The sequence below is a fragment of the Sitophilus oryzae genome, unplaced genomic scaffold, assembly GCF_002938485.1.
Source record: "Sitophilus oryzae breed Bouriz unplaced genomic scaffold, Soryzae_2.0 scaffold_863_pilon_pilon, whole genome shotgun sequence".
In the NCBI taxonomy this organism is placed as follows: Eukaryota; Metazoa; Arthropoda; class Insecta; order Coleoptera; family Curculionidae; genus Sitophilus; species Sitophilus oryzae.
This window is the reverse complement of record NW_022147487.1, coordinates 436,072-455,058: the sequence shown is the minus strand read 5'-3', so window position 1 is coordinate 455,058 and position 18,987 is coordinate 436,072. Positions and strand designations below refer to the sequence as shown.

At 30.1% G+C, this 18,987-nt stretch overlaps 1 protein-coding gene across 6 annotated transcripts in view; it reads right to left on the bottom strand.

The window, feature by feature from the left end:
- LOC115890384 overlaps positions 1-18,987 on the bottom strand; it is a 78,943-nt gene that overhangs the window by 51,707 nt on the left and 8,249 nt on the right. For 2 of the 6 annotated variants that reach the window (XM_030910596.1, XM_030910594.1), the window contains one exon: positions 296-389. In XM_030910596.1, the coding sequence (XP_030766456.1) occupies positions 296-376 (81 nt within the window). In that variant the 5' untranslated portion in view covers positions 377-389. Of the gene's footprint in view, positions 1-295; positions 390-1,742; positions 1,862-10,068; positions 10,156-18,552; positions 18,820-18,987 lie in introns of those variants that run through there. The other 4 variants (XM_030910593.1, XM_030910592.1, XM_030910598.1 and 1 more) reach the window with 4 other exon arrangements.

The following is an 18,987-nucleotide window of genomic DNA, read 5'->3' as shown; positions in this document are numbered from 1 at the left end:
AAAACAAATAAAAAAAAAAAAAAAAAAATGTAAAAAAATTAAATGTTTTTTTTATATTTGTAGATAAAACATATTAAGTATATAGTCCTTTTATACAAACGTAAAGAATTAACACTGCACTTAAGTGCAATGTAAACTGTCTATTAGGTAATTATATTGTTTTCATCATTCCTGATTGCGATAATTAGATTAGAGATTAGATTTTAGTCTTTCAATAATTTAAAAGAAAAATTATGATTTTTTTTATTTTTTTAAAAAATTATTGTTTATGAAATAAATAAAAAAAAATACTTACATTAACCGCGCTAACCCCAATAACCACAATCCACCCCCATCCTCCGTCTGGTGGCACGAGTTTTCTATTTTCCATAAACATGGTGCTAAATTATCTGAAAATAAGAAAAAACAAAATTATAAAGGCCCAGATTTACTAAATAACCACCCTAAATACTTTTTTTGGTATCAATTTACCGCAAACTCAAAATAAATCAAAGTTATATAAAACCACAGCTTATTCAGTATCAGCTGGTCATCTAAGCCTATTCTCGTATACGTGCCAGCAGTCAGAGCATCAGTAGCGATAGGTTTTTGTTAACAAATGTCCTAGATAACCATCATAAACCATTTTTTTGGTATCAATTTACCACAAAACCAAAAATAAATAAGACAAAAAAAACATTAAACATAAAACCACAGCTTCTTCAGTACCAGCTGGCCATCTACATCTATTCTGGTACACATGCCAGTAGTCAGAGCACCAATATCGATAGTTTTTGTGGCAAAAATGGGCGTCGAATAAGCTGAGACGCTGCTTGAGCGGTTTCAAATTGTAAGCAATATATTTTTTAAATTTCCAAAATAATTCATAATTTCAATTTATTTTAAAAACAGTAAATAAGAAAATAATGCTTCTATAGCCCATAAAATAACTGTACTTATATGAGATACACTCTATATATAGTATAGTAAATTTATTCTCATTAATGAACTGTAATTATATTTTTATAACATATCAAAAAACCGACAGATATAAAATAAAAAATTAAATATGCTTCTGATGTACTTATTGATCGATATCGATCAATAGTAAGTACTTAGTACGATGTTTTTCTATATTATACTGATTTAACCTTCATTTTGTCCTTGCACACATCGAAAAACAAACAAAAGTTAAAATAAATTCAATTATTATTGCACTAATTTATATTGCAGAATTATAATAATAAAAGTAATTGTTTTACTCCATTAGATGTATATTATTTCAGCATTATTTCTAGGATACTTATTATAATGTCTTGTAGTATGGATCATAATGCCATGGGCATTATAATTCATACTACAAAGGCATTATGATCTATTAAGATTCTAGAAACTTTATAATTATAAAATTAATTACTTGTTACTTCATTAGTATTTCTGCATTATTGAGAGGATGACTATTATAATGCCTTGCATTATGCCTTGCCTATTGGCATTATGATCTATTAAGTCCCTAGCAAAATATTTGCCACAAAGCACAGATTACTATGCCCATGAGATATTCACCACACATTTGTATTAAAAATTATCCAAAAAATACGTATTAAAATCTTGTATGTACCACAGACAATAGTATACGAAAATGTCTATCGTGGGACAAATATTATTCATCATGCCAATGTCCTGAAGGCATTTAATCTACCAAAATATATTTCTTTTACTTGTAAAGTTAAAAACCCTAAAAAAATCTATTAAATACTTACATTATTCAAACTAAAAACAGTTAATTGACATTAATTTCTATCACACATCATAATAATCACAAAAAATCACAGTACAAAATGAAGAAAATTTCATCTGGTTTAAATCACAGTCATGTAATAACTGAGATTCTTTTAAGTCGAATGACGCTGGTTTTAGCCTATAAATGGCTAAAAAAAATACAATGTTATTATCTTCGAGGTGTTATCGCTAATTGGTGGGCACTTGACATTATTATCTATATTATTTCTTATTTATCTAGCAAATGTAGCACCTTGTTCAGTAATTATTATAAATTTTTAATTCAAATATATCTTTCTTATCGAACAAGATTTGATTTACCAGAGAAAAAATATTCTGTTTTGTTAAAAATATAAGGATGGATATTGTCTCTGTAAGAAACTCTCGCCAATATATACAAAGAAGCCTAAACAAGCTGTTTACAGGAACATTAGAAGAAATCTTCCGTCAACTGGACTGGGCCAACAAAGGACTAAAAATAGATGGAGAATATGTTAACCATCTCATAAGCCAACATCAACATGTACTGATTTCTTTCGAAAATCGACAACTATGAAACTATGACCCCTTCCCCGACACAAACGGTACATTGTGAGACAGGAAATTGTAGAGAGAAACAAGCCCTATAACATAGGATACAACATTTTAATGAACAGTGCTTTCCATAAAATCAATAAAATGAAAAATATACGAAACAATATATAATGTTCTGATTTCTTTCGAAAATCGACAACTATGAAACTGTGTATGAAACTATGATCCCTTCCCCGACACAAACGGTACATTGTGAGACAGGAAAATGTAGAGGGAAACAAGCCCTATAACATAGGATACAACATTTTAATGAACAGTGCTTTCCATAGAATCAATAAAATGAAAAATATACGAAATAATATACATGTACTGATTTCTTTCGAAAATCGACAACTATGAAACTATGATCCGATTCCTTCCCAGATACAAACGGTACATTGTGAGACAGGAAATTGTAGAGAGAAACAAGCCCTATAATATAGGATACAACATTTTAATGAACAGTGCTTTCCATAAAATCAATAAAATGAAAAATATACGAAACAATATATAATGTTCTGATATCTTTCGAAAATCGACAACTATGAAACTGTGTATGAAACTATGATCCCTTCCCCGACACAAACGGTACATTGTGAGACAGGAAATTGTAGAGAGAAACAAGCCCTGTAACATAGGATACAACATTTTAATGAACAGTGCTTTCCATAAAATCAATAAAATGAAAAATATACGAAACAATATATAATGTTCTGATTTCTTTCGAAAATCGACAACTATGAAACTGTGTATGAAACTATGATCCCTTCCCCGACACAAACGGTACATTGTGAGACAGGAAATTGTAGAGAAAAACAAGCCCTATAACATAGGATACAACATTTTAATAAACAGTGCTTTCCATAAAATCAATAAAATGAAAAAATACGAAATAATATACATGTACTAATTTCTTTCGAAAATCGACAACTATGAAACTATGATCCCTTCCCGGACACAAACGGTACATTGTGAGACAGGAAATTGTAGAGAGAAACAAGCCCTATAACATAGGATACAACATTTTAATGAACAGTGCTTTCCATAAAATCAATAAAATGAAAAAATACGAAATAATATACATGTACTGATTTCTTTCGAAAATCGACAACTATGAAACTATGATCCCATCCCCGACACAAACGGTACATTGTGAGACAGGAAATTGTAGAGAGAAACAAGCCCTATAACATAGGATACAACATTTTAATGAACAGTGCTTTCCATAAAATCAATAAAATGAAAAAATACGAAATAATATACATGTACTGATTTCTTTCGAAAATCGAAAACTATGAAACTATGATTCCCAAAAAACATACATTCTTTCTAATTTTTGAATACTTGCTGTGTCATAATAAACCAAATTTATATATTTTCGGTATCAAATTCCTGCTAAAGCTTTTCATTACCTTCAAACAAACAGAATTCCCTAGCTAGGTATATATTTACTGAAATCAAAGATAAACAAAGTTGGAAACAGTATAAACTTCATTAGGAGAGGTAAAGCAAATAGGTATGTAGGCACTGTGGCGCACTCTGTAACAGAATTGATTTTTTTTATCCTCTAAATGTATTTAAACAATAAAATTACTAACTGTTAGTTAAACATATTCAGACACGAAATATTTTTTTAAAACATATTATCCTTAGCTAATCAGTAATCAACATATGTCATAATAATAACTTTTATAAAAGATTTCACAGTATAACACTTTGGTATAACTATACATTTTTGCATTTTAATTTGTTTAAACATAAATTAGTTACTATTTAACAAACAGATCTCGAAAAATATGTATTTTGCCATGCACGTTTTCCTCAAACTAACAACAAACTGATATAAAAGACATCAATAAGTTATAAATCAATATTTAATTGACTATATATCGGTTCCAGGCGATATTTGCTATAGATATTATAAGAGTACTTCAATGAAAACAGTGAAAAATATCAGATAACCATAAAGTAGTACCATGGGAGATATATATGACAAAAAACTGTGAAAAAAATATCTAAAAAAAAGTAAAACCACCAAGAACAAACACCATATAACATAAAGCTTAGCATAAATTAAAAAAAAATATTTCATGTACAGATATTTTAAGCTTTGTAATGTTACCACTTTAGTTAGTAGAGGATATCCAAAGTGACTTCGGGATTATTATAGAGTATACAGGGTGCTTCAAAAAAATGTGGGGAATATAACATTAGTTTTTTTTAAATGCAAGACCCTATTTTTAATTTTATTTTTAGATTCTGCGTAAAATTCCATAACTTTTTTATATATAACGTTATATACCTAAAATTAATAGCTTTTATAATATTTAAATTTGTTTAAACATATGTTAGATTGCGGTGGACAAGTTTGGACAACTAATATTTCGTAGGAGAATTTTATAGGGATATAGAAAAAGACCTATGTAAAGATATTTGAGTTAGATGCCACAGGGTGTTCAAAATATATTTATGAATTTCAACTACTTAAAATTAAGAAATTTCAAATTTTTTAAACGGTACACCGTATTGTCATCTTTTATAGAATAGAAATACACCAAGAAATTCACGACAGCGATTTAGTTTATTTGAGTAAAAGTGAATTAATCTTAACTAATACCAGCAATTGTAACTAATTATTAAGCTACTTGTTAAAGTAAGTAATAAATAGTTTTGCTTTGTCATGACAACTATGATTTTATAGGTTAATAATTGTATTAAAAATATAGGTAAAAATAGAAAAAATGGGAATATATCGCAAACTATTAAAAATAGGTATATGACATACTTAATAAAAGTTGAAGAGTTTTGTAAAATCTATCAAAAAAAATTATAATATACAGGGTTGTTCACCATATACGACACGGAGTATTGTGGCTAAACGGTAATATTTTTACAAATTGTAAGTTTTGAGTTTGTTGAAGGACTATTAGAGCTACAATTTAAAAATATTTTACAAGATACAGAGTGTCCCAAATAATTAAAAAATATCAAAGTTGTATCTTTTTAAATGGAACACCCTGTATATTATTACATTTTTAGTGTCTACGATTAAAATAAAGGTAAATTTGATTAAGGTTTATTATACTTAAACCTTACCGTTTTTGAAATATTTTCATTTTGTGAAATTGCAGTAAACATTTTAAAGCTTCATTTCTCCAAGGGTATCAATGTTTTTAATACTAAATATTTAATGAAGTTTATTTATTGATCAGTTATTGTGTTGCAATAATAAAAATAATACTACCTTATACAGAGTGTCTAAAAATTTATTTTAAATAATTATTAGCTTCAAACGGCAATAGCGTGTTTAATTTAAATGGAACACCCTATATATTTTGCGTGAATCAGATGCACAATGTAATTGTCTATCAAATTGTATTATACCATTTTTTACCTATCTCTTCAAGTTTTCGTAGAAAATGCATTTTCTTATAATTTAGACCTCATTTATCACTATACCCATGGAATATTGACATTTTAGATTATTTTTAAGATGCAACAAATTTTCCAAGAGACCAGATACTAATATTGTCGATATAGCAAAACGCTTATTTCATAAAAAAAAAAAAAAAAACTGTTTAAATATTTTTGTTAAAAGGACCAAATTAATATGATCCCAGTATTCAGACTACATTAATTGACTGTTTATGTTTATTAATAATAATTGCTCCAAATACTAAAAACTGAATTTTGTGTGTTTATTAGACAGTGTGGTAAAAAGTAACGCCTTATAAATTTTCTGTTTTTTGACGAATGCTGATTTATAAAAACAGAGACATTTATTTTCATAATTTATTATTATATTGATTTCTGAGCCAAATACACATTTATTTAGAATATTTTATTAATTAAAACAATTTAAAAGTATGTAATTAGTTAATAATTTTTTCGGAAATAATGGTGGTATATTTAATTGTATACTCTTTTATAAAGATTTAAATAGTTTTTTTGGTATACCAATAGGCTTGCAATATTTACCACTTGTACATTTTCTGCACATATGTTGCTTAAAAAAAATCTGAAATGTCAATATTCCATGGGTATAGTGATAAATGAGGTCTAAATTAAAAGAAAATGCATTTTCTACGAAAAGTTGCAGAGATAGGTAAAAATGGTATAATAAAATTTGATAGACAATTAAATTGTGCATATGATTCACGTAAAATATACAGGGTGTTCCATTTAACTTAAACACGTTATTGCCGTTTAAAGCTAGTAATTATTTAATATAAATTTTTAGACACTCTGTATAAGGTATTAAAATTTTTATTATTGCAACACAATATCTGATCAATAAATAATCTTCAGTAAATATTTAGTATTAAAAACTTTGATACCCTTGGAGAAATGAAACATTAAAATTTTTACTGCAATTTCTTAAAATTGAAAATATTGCAAAACGGTAAAGTTTAAGTGTGATAAACCTTAATCAAATTTACCTTTATTTCAATCGTAGAAACTAAAAATAGAATAATATACAGGGTGTTCCATTTAAAAAAGTACAACTATGATATTTTTTACTTATTTGGGACACTCTGTATCTTGTAAAATTATTTTTAAATTGTACCTCTAATAGTCCTTCATCGAACCCAAAACTTACAATTTGTAAAAATCTCATCGTTTAGCTACAATACTCCGTGTCGTATGTGGTGAACAACCCTGTATAGGGTGTATTATAATTTGAATCCTCAGATATTCTTAACACTAAATCAAATATTCCCCTCAAAAAAACTTTTTACTAACCTAACCTCCCTCGTATTAATGAAGGACTTACGAAGCTAAATATAATCTCTAATCGATTAATCTTACCCTTATTAGATATATGTATAAATACAGGTTAAATTTTCAAATTAGCTATATACTGGTATTTTAATTTTAAATCAAATGACAACGAATGCTTTGTTGTTTTTTTTTAATTAAAAATGCTTAAAAATAGAAAGGCAGAAGAGATTTTCAAATAGTGTGTTTAATCGGGTTAAATAGAATAAATATTCTGGCGTACGACGTACGTTTTAAAACCAGGTTACTATCGTGAGAATCGATATAAGTTCCTCCCTCAGATACTTAACTACTGGTTAGTTAAATTTAACCTAATTTGATTTTATAGTTATTTCTGGAAAAGAAAAGTAAACCCTCAATCCTTAATATAAGTTAGGGTTTGGTAATATTTAATACGAAATTAAGCGAATAAAAATCATTTTTAATTGTTTCCTTTTCAAATTCTGTATCACCGAAAAAAAAGGCGTCAGGGTTGGCTGGGAAATGAAGATCGTTCTAAATTTATATGTAAATTCGAATGGCGAATCAAGCTAGCATGGCACCGTTTTTTTACCAAAGAATACAAACCAAATCTGTGATTTCGTTATTTATCGACCACGCGGTACATCATATACAGGGTCAGTCTTAAATAAGTGCAAATATTTTTGAAAATTTGGAATTTTTGGAAAAATATTGATTTTTTTAATTAAAAAACATAATTTCTTGGTAATATGGCAACTTAGGTAGTAAATTAAATTTACAAGAAAAAAAAAACAGAAAAGATCCAGTGGTTCACAAAATTTCAGCAAAAAAAAGTTTTTTTTTGGAAATTTTCAAAGTAAAATAACTCCGTTATTTTGGACTTATTTGAAAAACGGTAAAGAGAAAATATGTTTCTTTTATCGAGTTCTACCAGGTCTCAAAATATTTGCACTTATTTAACACTCACCCTGTATAGCAGAATTATAAAAAAATTATATAAAAATGTTGGTAGTCGCCGGAAATTCCAAAAATAATTGTGCCTAGTTGCCAATTCGTTCAACAGTTATAGTGGTCATGAAAATAATTAAACATACAATACAGGGTGTTCCTTAATGACATGCTAATATTAAAGTAGGTGATTCTTGGACCTGTTCTAGGAAAAAAACTTCATATTAATATATGTATGTCCTTAACTTTTTGGATCCAGGGTGATAAAATTTTCTATTTTTTTTTTCGAAATATCTCTGATGGTATATTTGATACACGCCTTTCATGCATCAAAATGCTTATTTTGATATACAAAAAAATTGTTTCATTTTCTTAATTTCCTTCCAGCCGATGCAGAAATGATTTCCACACAACAGTCACCGAAAAGAACTTAGTCACAGAAATAAACTGACTTTATTTTGTCAAGCAAAAAATATGCGTCTGACGAAAAAAATCAGGAGACAAAAAATGTTTAGAAATAAATGAAAATTTTGAAAATAATTTGCAGGGACCTGGTGATTTTGCAACTGCTAGTTTTCTACGTGTAAAATATGAACTAAATGAACTAAATGAACTAAATGAACTAAATGAACTAAATGAACTAAATGAACTAAATGAACTAAATGAACTAAATGAACTAAATGAACTAAATGAACTAAATGAACTAAATGAACTAAATGAACTAAATGAACTAAATGAACTAAATGAACTAAATGAACTAAATGAACTAAATGAACTAAATGAACTAAATGAACTAAATGAACTAAATGAACTAAATGAACTAAATGAACTAAATGAACTAAATGAACTAAATGAACTAAATGAACTAAATGAACTAAATGAACTAAATGAACTAAATGAACTAAATGAACTAAATGAACTAAATGAACTAAATGAACTAAATGAACTAAATGAACTAAATGAACTAAATGAACTAAATGAACTAAATGAACTAAATAAACTAAATGAACTAATTGAACCAAATGAACTAAATGAACTAAATGAACTATATGAACTATATGAACTAAATGAACTAAATAAACTAATTGAACTAATTGAATTAACTGGACTAATTGAACTAAATAAAAAACAACTAAATAAAAAATAAAATAAAATGAACTTTCTTTTTAAACTCATTTTAAGAGAAGTCAGTGGTGTACTACTTTTTTCTCCAAAAATATTCAATGTAAAACCCGTATAGATGGCACTGGTTGAAATAAATAAAATTCTTTGTACGCCAAAATAGGTGTTTTAATGCATAGAAGACGTGTATCAGGTTTCATAAAGATATCTGTAATAAAATCAGAGTTATTCTGAAAAAAAGTTACCACGCTGTATCTCAGAAATTAAGATGTTTAGGACATACATTCATATGACATAAGTCCAAGAATCACGCCCTTAAAAAATATTAGCATGTCATTAAGGAACACCCTGTAATATGTGATTCTTATAACCATTTTATGCAAAATAACATTTCAATATCAACTGATTGACAGCATCAGGAGACATTGCTCACTACAAAAACTCTTCCTATTTGTTAACCTTAGGGCAACAACCTCCTTATTTATTCACACATCTGGATCTGGATAGGAATATCCAACTAACTTATTCTAAATTAAGCACCTATCTAAATATGTACGCATCTCACAATGAGAGTAGAGAAAATACAACTATAATCACCATGAAACACATTAAAGATAGACAATAAACCAAAGAAAGACATCATAATTAATTTAAAAAAAAAATAAAGATAATTAACTCAATATAATCAAAGGAAAAACTTGAAAATAGTTATATTTATTTAATTTAAAGGCATGAAAAAGATTCTTATAACCATATGCAACAAGATTTCAATATCAACTCAATGACAGTAGAAAGACATATTGCCCCAGAAAAAAAAACTTCCTATTTATCAACCTTACAGGCAAACGACCTCATTATTCATCCAGACATCTGGATAAAAGCATCCAACCAAACTAACTCTAAATTAAGAACCTAAATACGTACGCATCTCACAGTGAGAGCACTGAACACTTCTTTTCGACGATACAACTACTATCACTCTTCTTCGTCCACTGTTTGCCAGAGCTGCCCGTTCCAGGAGGTGGAAAGACGACCGATCCAGAGCAAGCGAGACAAAGATCGATCGTTGAGGCTGGTCATATGATGGATCACGCGCATTGCACGTGCAGGGTGAGGGTGAGGCGGTGAGGAGAGGTAAAGGGAGTGGAGGCACAGCTGACGAGTGGAAATTTCCGCGTGGGGTGGTCTGGATAGGGAAGAGGAACAAGGAAATGTGACAACTGGGTGGAGAAAGAAAAAGTGTGTGAGGTAATGGTAACAGGTTTTCGAGAACAGGAAGATTGTACTCAGGAAATACTTAAAGACACAAAAATAATAGTTAAAGTGTAAATAAGGGTGCGTCTCAAAAGTGGCTCAACCCCTATAACTCTTTTATTTTTTCAGATAAAATATTGGGATTTGGTATGTTAGTATCTATACTAATATATAAAATCCTTAAGTGACTGACTCACTGATTAATCACGATCCTGCTCAAACCACTCAACGTAAGAAGCTCAATTTTGGCATACAGGTTGATTCTAGGGTGTAGAGGTTCGATAAGAAGGGATTTTTCGAAATTCCAGTTCTACGCTCATCAAATATTACAATATTTTTTATTCAAAAAACGGTCAAGTTTCCGAAAAAACGCTTAAACGAAATGATTTTTATCTTTCATATTTAGTAACTGCCAAAATATAATAATATCGCCATATTGTTTTTTCTCATGCTGACATAAATGTGAGAAAATTTTATCCAGTTTGTATGTTAATGGAAAATCTTGCTTTGCTTTATCATCACCATCACAAATGATTAGTTCGACGCGAACGAAGTCGCGGGTACACGCTAGTATAACATAAATTAAGATCGATCGACGTATTCAATTATTGGTTTTGGTCATACTCCCTGTTCAATTACTACTACTTTAAATTTGTGCCACCCTCGGTATTTTTTTACTTTACCATCTGAAAAAATAAAAAAGTTATAGGAGTGAGCCACTTTTGAGATGCACCCGGTATTAAAAAACATTATTTAACGTTGGCCTATACCTATTTCTACTTTACATCAATCAAATAATTCCAAAAATCTGTACAAGTTACTGCCAGTCTCAATAATCATAACGAACTGTCTCTGACATCAAATTTATATGACCATTTATAAAGCATTGCATGACTTGACGTAATAAGCTTACTTCACTATTACATTTATTACACAACCCAGGAAAATATATAGTCTTTAATTATACATAACTGCATTTTAAAATTAAGAACATTTTTTTGTAAAAAAATATTTCAAATAACTGGTTGCTTGTTTATTTAGATTATTTTAATTATATTATGATCTAGAAGTTTTTTAAATAAAAATAAAAGTCAATGACACGGAACAATTAATAAAAGATACGCTGACTGAACAGCTGAAAACAATTATTATTGTTTAAATTATGTCAGATGGAATATGTAATTCAAGGACACTTTCATTCCAGTAGCGCCTGTGTCAGTAGACAGTATTTTTTCTAAAATTCCTTCTTTAAAATAATAATCCATACTAAAATTACTGATTTTTTTAGAGCGTTACAGAAGCCTAGAGAAATAAGTAAACCAAGAGAAATTTTAAGGTGTCGCCCTGAAGAAACTGTATATTATTATCAAACTTATTACATGTAACGTATTACAAATTTGCAGTACAGAAAGTAACTTAAATTCTTTAAGTTAACAAAACGGCTATTAATATTTCACAAAGGAAATGAGATATGAACGCCACTGAACTTTTAGAACAGATTGAAAATAGATGATCTTATCTCTATAAACCAAAGCATAATCTTATTTGCAATATTTAAATTAGTTTATTAGCTATACATATATGTACTTAAAAAAATTGAAGATTATCTACGAAGATTATGCTGTCTGTATAATTTTTTGGTATTTGCACAATTTTTAGAGCACTCATAATCACGTGATTATATTGTCTTATATTATTTTATTTGCAATTGGTAATTGGTATATATATGGTATAACGTGGATAATTATAAGAAAACTGTAGGTCGCACAACGATAAATGGAACGAAATATGCTGGGAATAACCAAGAAAGACCGTAAAGGAATAGAATGGATACGACAAAAGTCCCAGGTAATAGATATCATCCACAGAATCAAATCCCTCATGTCCCGGGACACCTAGCAAGAAGGACAGACAACAGATCTTCTTCTTTCCATGCCGTCTTCTCATAGAAAGTTGGCGACCACTTTTCTAAATTCTTCTCTGTCTTTTGCAACATGGAACAATTCTCCAACGCCAAGATTTGTCCACTCTCTAATGTTTCGGAGCCAGGATTTTTTCTTTCTGCCGATACCCTTCCTCCCCTCAATTCTGCCCTGCATAATATTTTGTAACAGTAGATATTGTCACTGCGTAATATGTGTCCCACGTAAGATGTTTTTCTTATCTTAATGATTGTGAGAAGTTTTCGTTTTCGGCCTATGCGTCTCAACACTTCGTCGTTGCTTATTCTATCAGTCCAAGGTATCTTCAGAATGCGCCTATAGAGCCACATCTCAAATGCTTCGAGCTTTTTAATCATTTGAGTCTTCAGCGTCCAAGTTTCTACTCCGTACATTAACACCGACCACACATAACACTCCACGAATCTCAACCTGATGACAAGGTTTAAATTTCTGTTTGTGAGCAATGTGGAATATTTCATAAATGCATTTCGAGCCATTTCAATTCTGATCTTAATTTCCTGATCAGGGTCCATTTCAGAATTTATGGTAGAGCCGAGATATTTGTATTTTTGGACCTGCTCTATTCGGTTCCCATTTACTGTCAGAATAGGGTTAATATTTGGGTTTTTGCTTATGACCATCATTTTAGTTTTCTGCGTGTTTATAGCAAGTCCCACTTCTTCACACTCTCGACTGACTCCTTCCAACAGGGTTTGAAGATCTTCTGCACTCTCCGCCATTATGGCAGTATCATCGGCGAATCTTAGGTTGTTAATCAATGTCCCTCCAATGTTTACTCCCTCAGGTCTCTCGTAAAGTGCTTTTTGAAATACAAACTGAGAGTATAGATTGAACAGTTGTGGTGATAGAACGCAGCCCTGGCGAACTCCTTTTTGAATCTCGACTTCATCAGTCTCGATGTCCCCAACTCGAACCACTGCCGTTTGATTGTAGTAGATATTTTTTATTAATTGTATATCACTTGGGTCCAATTTGATGCTCTTTAAGTTCTCTATAAGTTTGTCGTGTTGGACTTTATCAAAGGCCTTTTGAAAATCAATGAAACAGACATACACATCTTTATTGTATTCTCTACATTTCTGTAGCATTACTGTGATGGCAAATAAAGCCTCTCTAGTTCCCAGACCTTCTCTAAAGCCAAACTGCGTCTCATCCAGTTGTTCCTCGCATTTTCGATATATTCTCTGTTGGATTATCCTCAAGAGTACCTTCAGAGTATGACTCATCAAACTGATTAGCCGATACTCATCACAGGACTTGGGGTTGTTCTTTTTAGGCAGAGGGATGAAGACCGATTTAAGCCAGTCTTTTGGGATTTCTCCTGTTTCGTAAATTTTATTGAGCATTATTGTGAGTTGAGTTAAGTTTCTATCGTCTAAGGCCTTCAAGAATTCTATTGGTATATTATCAGGTCCGGTCGCTTTTCTGCTCTTTGATGTTTTTATAGCATACTCCACTTCTGATTTTAAAATACATAGCTGTTCCGCCTGGTTGCTCTCATCTCTGACGTCATCTCGTCTTGCTGCAAATAGATGTTCAATGTATTCCTTCCAAGTTTGTCTTTTGCCTTCTTCTGTTAACTGTATATCTCCCTGTGCGTTTCTTGTGATCATCGGTATTCTTTTTTTTTATTTCCAGTTAATTCCTTTAACTTTTTATGTAGATTAAAATAATCATGTTTATTGTTCAGTTGTTCCATTTCACGGCAATTCTCCTCCATCCATGTCTCTTTGGCTTTTCTTATGCGGTGTTCTATTTGTCTTTTTGATTGTTTATATTTTTGCGGGTCAGTGTTTTTGTATTTACGCTTTTCCTCTATAAGGTTTATGATTTCCTGTGTCATCCAGGGGTTTTTCGTATTATGTTCTCTTCTGCCTACAACTTGGTCCGCGGCAGTCAACATTGTAGATTTGATTTGGTCCCAGGCCATGTCGATATTTGTCGCTGATGCTTCCAAAAACTCACTTGCTATTGAGTCGTTAAACTCCTTCTGATACTGCTGTTGTTTGAGCTTTTCTGTGTTTATTATCTTCGGTTTTATTATCCTTTGCAGCTTCCTTAGTCTCACTTTTACGTTGGCTACAAGCAATTCGTGGTCAGTGTCCGCATCTGCACCTGGGTAGGTTTTAGCACTCTCAATGCTATTCCTAAACCGTCTGTTGACACAAATGAAATCAATTTGATTCCTTATGATCTTCTCTTTGCTACTTCTTGGTGATGTCCAAGTATAGAGTCGTCGAGGTGGTAGCTCATAAAAAGTATTCGCAATAACTAAATCTTTCTCCTGACAAAACTCTATGAGTCGTTCCCCTCTCTCATTCCTATCTCCCAGTCCGAAGCCACCAACAGTATTCTCGATCCTTCCCTTGGAGACAACAGATGGACCACAAAAATTACAGCATGGTACTCACGATGAATTAGACAACAACAATAACTACAATAACATGCTTAACAATAAGCAACAATGAGAGTATCTAAATATGAGAGAAGGGTACATCATAATTAGAAATGATTGAATAAGCTGAGACTGATGATGATAATGATTATAAAGTGAATATAGATTGTCTCTCCACAGTACTCCCTCAAAACTAGTAATTATTTGGGGTTAATGTAAGACATATTTTAAAAGAATATAAAATTTTACATACGACAAGCATATATTAAACTAGCGTGTACCAGCGACTTCGTTCGGGTCGAATTAATCATTTGTAATGGTGATGATAAAGCAAAGCAAGAATTTCCATTAACATACAAACTGGATAAAATTTTCTCACATTTATGTCACCATGAGAAAAAACAATATGGCCATATTATTATATAAATTGGTAATATTTGAGGGGTAGTTTCATCTCGTTGGAATTTGACTTTCGAAAAATCCGTTTGCCAAAAATAAGCTTTTTACGTCAAGCAGTTTAAGCAGAATCGTGGTTAAGAAATTACCCAACTTTTTAGAACATCCTGTATGATTTTTTAAAAAATTTCAAAATATGTATAAAACCAAATAAATTATGCTTGTCCAAGCGTTTTCCCGAAAGACTAACCGTTTTTTAAATAACTAATATTGTAATATTTGAGGGGCGTTTTCACCCTCTTGGAATTTGAGATTCGAGAAACCCCTCCTTATCGAACCTCTACACCCCACAGTCAATCCGTTTGCCAAAAATCAGCTTTAAACGTCGAGCAGTTTAAGCAGAATCGTGATTACTCAATGGTCATATTTTATGAAACACCCTGTATAAATTTATAAAAAATCTTAAAATATGCAAAACAACAAAATAAAATATACGTGTTTAAGAGTTTTTCCGAAAACCTCACCTATTTTTAAATAAAAAATATTTTAATATATGAAGGATAGTTTCACCCCCTTAGAATTCCAGTTTCGAAAAATCCCTTCTTATCGCACCTCTACACCCTAAAGTCAATCTGTTTTCCAAAAATCAGCTTTTTTACGTCAAGCGCTTTAAGCAGGATCGTGCTTAATCAATGACCAGATTTTTCGAAACACTCTGTATACATTTCTAAAAAATCTTAAAATGTGTAAAAAAACAAAATAAAATATACGTGTTAAAGCGTTTTTTTCGGGAACTTGACCTTTTTTTAATTAAAAAATATTGTAATATTTGAGGGGTGGTTTCACCCTCTTGGAACTGTAATTTCGAAAAATCCCTTCTTATCGAACCTCTACACCCTAGAATCAACCTGTATGCTAAAATTGAGCTTCTTACGTTGAGTGGTTTGAGCAGGATCGTGATTAATCAGTATGTCAGTCACTTAAGGATTTTAAATACCGTATGATCGAAAAAAATCGGCGTCCAGTTGGCTGGGAAAAGACGATCGATAACATTTCCCATATAAATTTACATATAAAATGACAGCGATCTTCATTTCATAGCCATCGCTGACGCCGTTTTTATTCGATCATACGGTATTAGTATAGAATAGATATAAATAATTCTTTGATTTTTTATTTATAAATTATTTTTATTGTTGATTTATTTATTAAAATAATAGCATTTATCGATTTAGGGGTTATCTATAACAATATACAGATGCTACCGATTTCGTTTATGCCATATTTGTAATAAAAATAAGTTTCTTTAATTTCTCTTTAACTAACTTTCGATTTTTGGTCTTTTACTTTTACCATTTTTGTTCTTTAATCAATTTATTTTATACACGACTTTCAATTTTATAAAATTGAATACAAACGATACGATATAATCTTTCTAAGCTAACAAACTAGCTTATTCGCAACAAAATAGCTGTATAGACAGCCTACTAGAACACGATAGTAAACAAGTGGTGGGCGTACGAAAAGAACGCAAAGCTTTGCGAATGCAAATCTGAAGAAACCGATTTGCATTTGGTTGAAACCTTCGTAGACTTGACTTGCGTCAGATAGAAAATAGAGTATATTATTTTTATTTTATTTTTTTTTACTTTTGGTTTCCTTGGACTTCTATATTATATATTTTTAGGGATGATTTTTCTATAGAATATATGACAATGTTTGGACAAGCCAAGTGTTCTTTTTCATTCGAACATATATAGATTTCTTTCCATATATTAAAAATAATAGTATTTTTTTTAATCACGATCTCATTTAAAAATGTCGTTTTTTCCTAGAAAGAACCGTTATTATCATCAAAATTGGGAGCACTAACTTTTACAAAATATTTTCAGGAACTTAATATACAGGGTGGTTTGAATTGTCATCGGAAAACTTCGGCAAACAGATTCTACAGATAAAAATAAGTAAAAAGTTCGTATCGGTGATACAGGGTGTGGAAGTTTCAAAAAACAAGTAGGTGGCGGCCCCCTACAAATAGGAATTCTCATATTCTCATGAAAAAAAATAAAGATAAAAATAATAAAAATATATAAAGATTTCACTAGAGATTTCAATAAAAAAAGTTATAGGTAATATTTAAATAAATCACTTAAGAGAAGGTTTAGTTTTACAACAATATTAAATACCTACTTATAATTTTAATTACTCTATAACAATAAAATTATAGTTTATAAAATGAATTATAGGAAAATTCCAAATAGCAAATAGGCAATAAATATGTTTATCGGTATTTGATAGACATACAAAATAAATAAACATCAGGAATTGTCAATATTGTTATCGGTGATCGTTATTGGCAAATAAAGGTAGAATAATAAATAATGCGTTTATAACACGCAGGTAAGTCAGATATATACAGGGTGTTCGTTAAAAGTAATAATTTTATTCTTAAAATATTTTGCTAAAAATTCAATTTTTTGATTCAAACTTTCGGTTTAAAATAATTAGAACACGCTGTATATTATAAATTAAACTGTTTTCTTATTTAAAATTACATGTCATTGACTCTTACATAAAAAAAATATCCTTATGTTATAAAACTGCTTCTTTATTGCAAGAATAATCAAACTTCATAATATCAATGTATTAAATTAGGCTAGTCGAAAGAGTTTATGGGCAAATTAGAAAAAAAATCATTTCTTTGAGATTAAAAAGCACTTTACATAAATAATAAATATAATAGCATACAATCGAAAAAAAAACGACGTCAAAGACGGCTGGAAAATATGACAATCGATGATAATTTTGGCGAGGTCAAGCCCTAGACAAAGTCTACAGAATAAACGTTTAATCTTTATATAATTAGTGTTAATTTTTGTTAAGTTTTATGCCAATCTTTAGTACATGACGTCGAGAGATTGACCTCCTTAAAATTATCATCGTTTTTCATTTTCCAGCCTTGTTTGACACCGTTTTTTTCGATCATACAATATTTTTATATAATTCATTTGTACCTTTTCAGGATTTTCAGTACCTACTTCATTGATTTTTTAAAATCTGAAAACCAGAGGACAATACATAGGTATATTATTTTTTTTAATGAAAAGTACCGTACTTCACTATGTGAAATAACAAAGAAAATATCGACATTTTTGTACACATATGTTTCACAAAGAGTGCAAAAGTTTTTGACAAGGTTTTTCCTGCACAAAAAAGACATAAACTCATAATTATATGTAAACATTTTTTTAAACCTCATTAAGTACCAAACAAAGACAAGAATAAAAAATAAATTTAAAAACAATTTAATTGAAAAATATATATTCAAAAAGCATATCAAAATAAAATTTAAGGTAGGTGCTTATTTACACAAACCAAGAGAAAAAAAATGGTACTTACCAATGGTAGGATTTCTTAAAAAAATATCACAGTAACTCAACAGCAACAATATTCCTAATTAATTAAATAAATTAATTAAATTCGCGACTACATGGAAATGCAAAATTTATTCAGTACCTGGTAAGTACTATAAAAACAACAAACAGATGATCTTACGAGACAGAAAAAGACTAGCGGATAATGGATTTGCATCAGCCATGTTCGACTGATCTTGAATTGGTACTGAAATTTGTGCGATAGTATCACGGTAATCGACAACAATGGTACAGCGTTTTTTTAAAGGAATTTCACCTGTTTCTGACTTCGATTTCGTTGAATCGAACAACTTTTTGATTGAATTGACAACACTGCCAAGTACTAGTAGTTTTTTTTTCGTCTAGGGAGTAAAAAATATTGTTTATGTTCGATCAAACCTATAGACAATTACGAAATTTT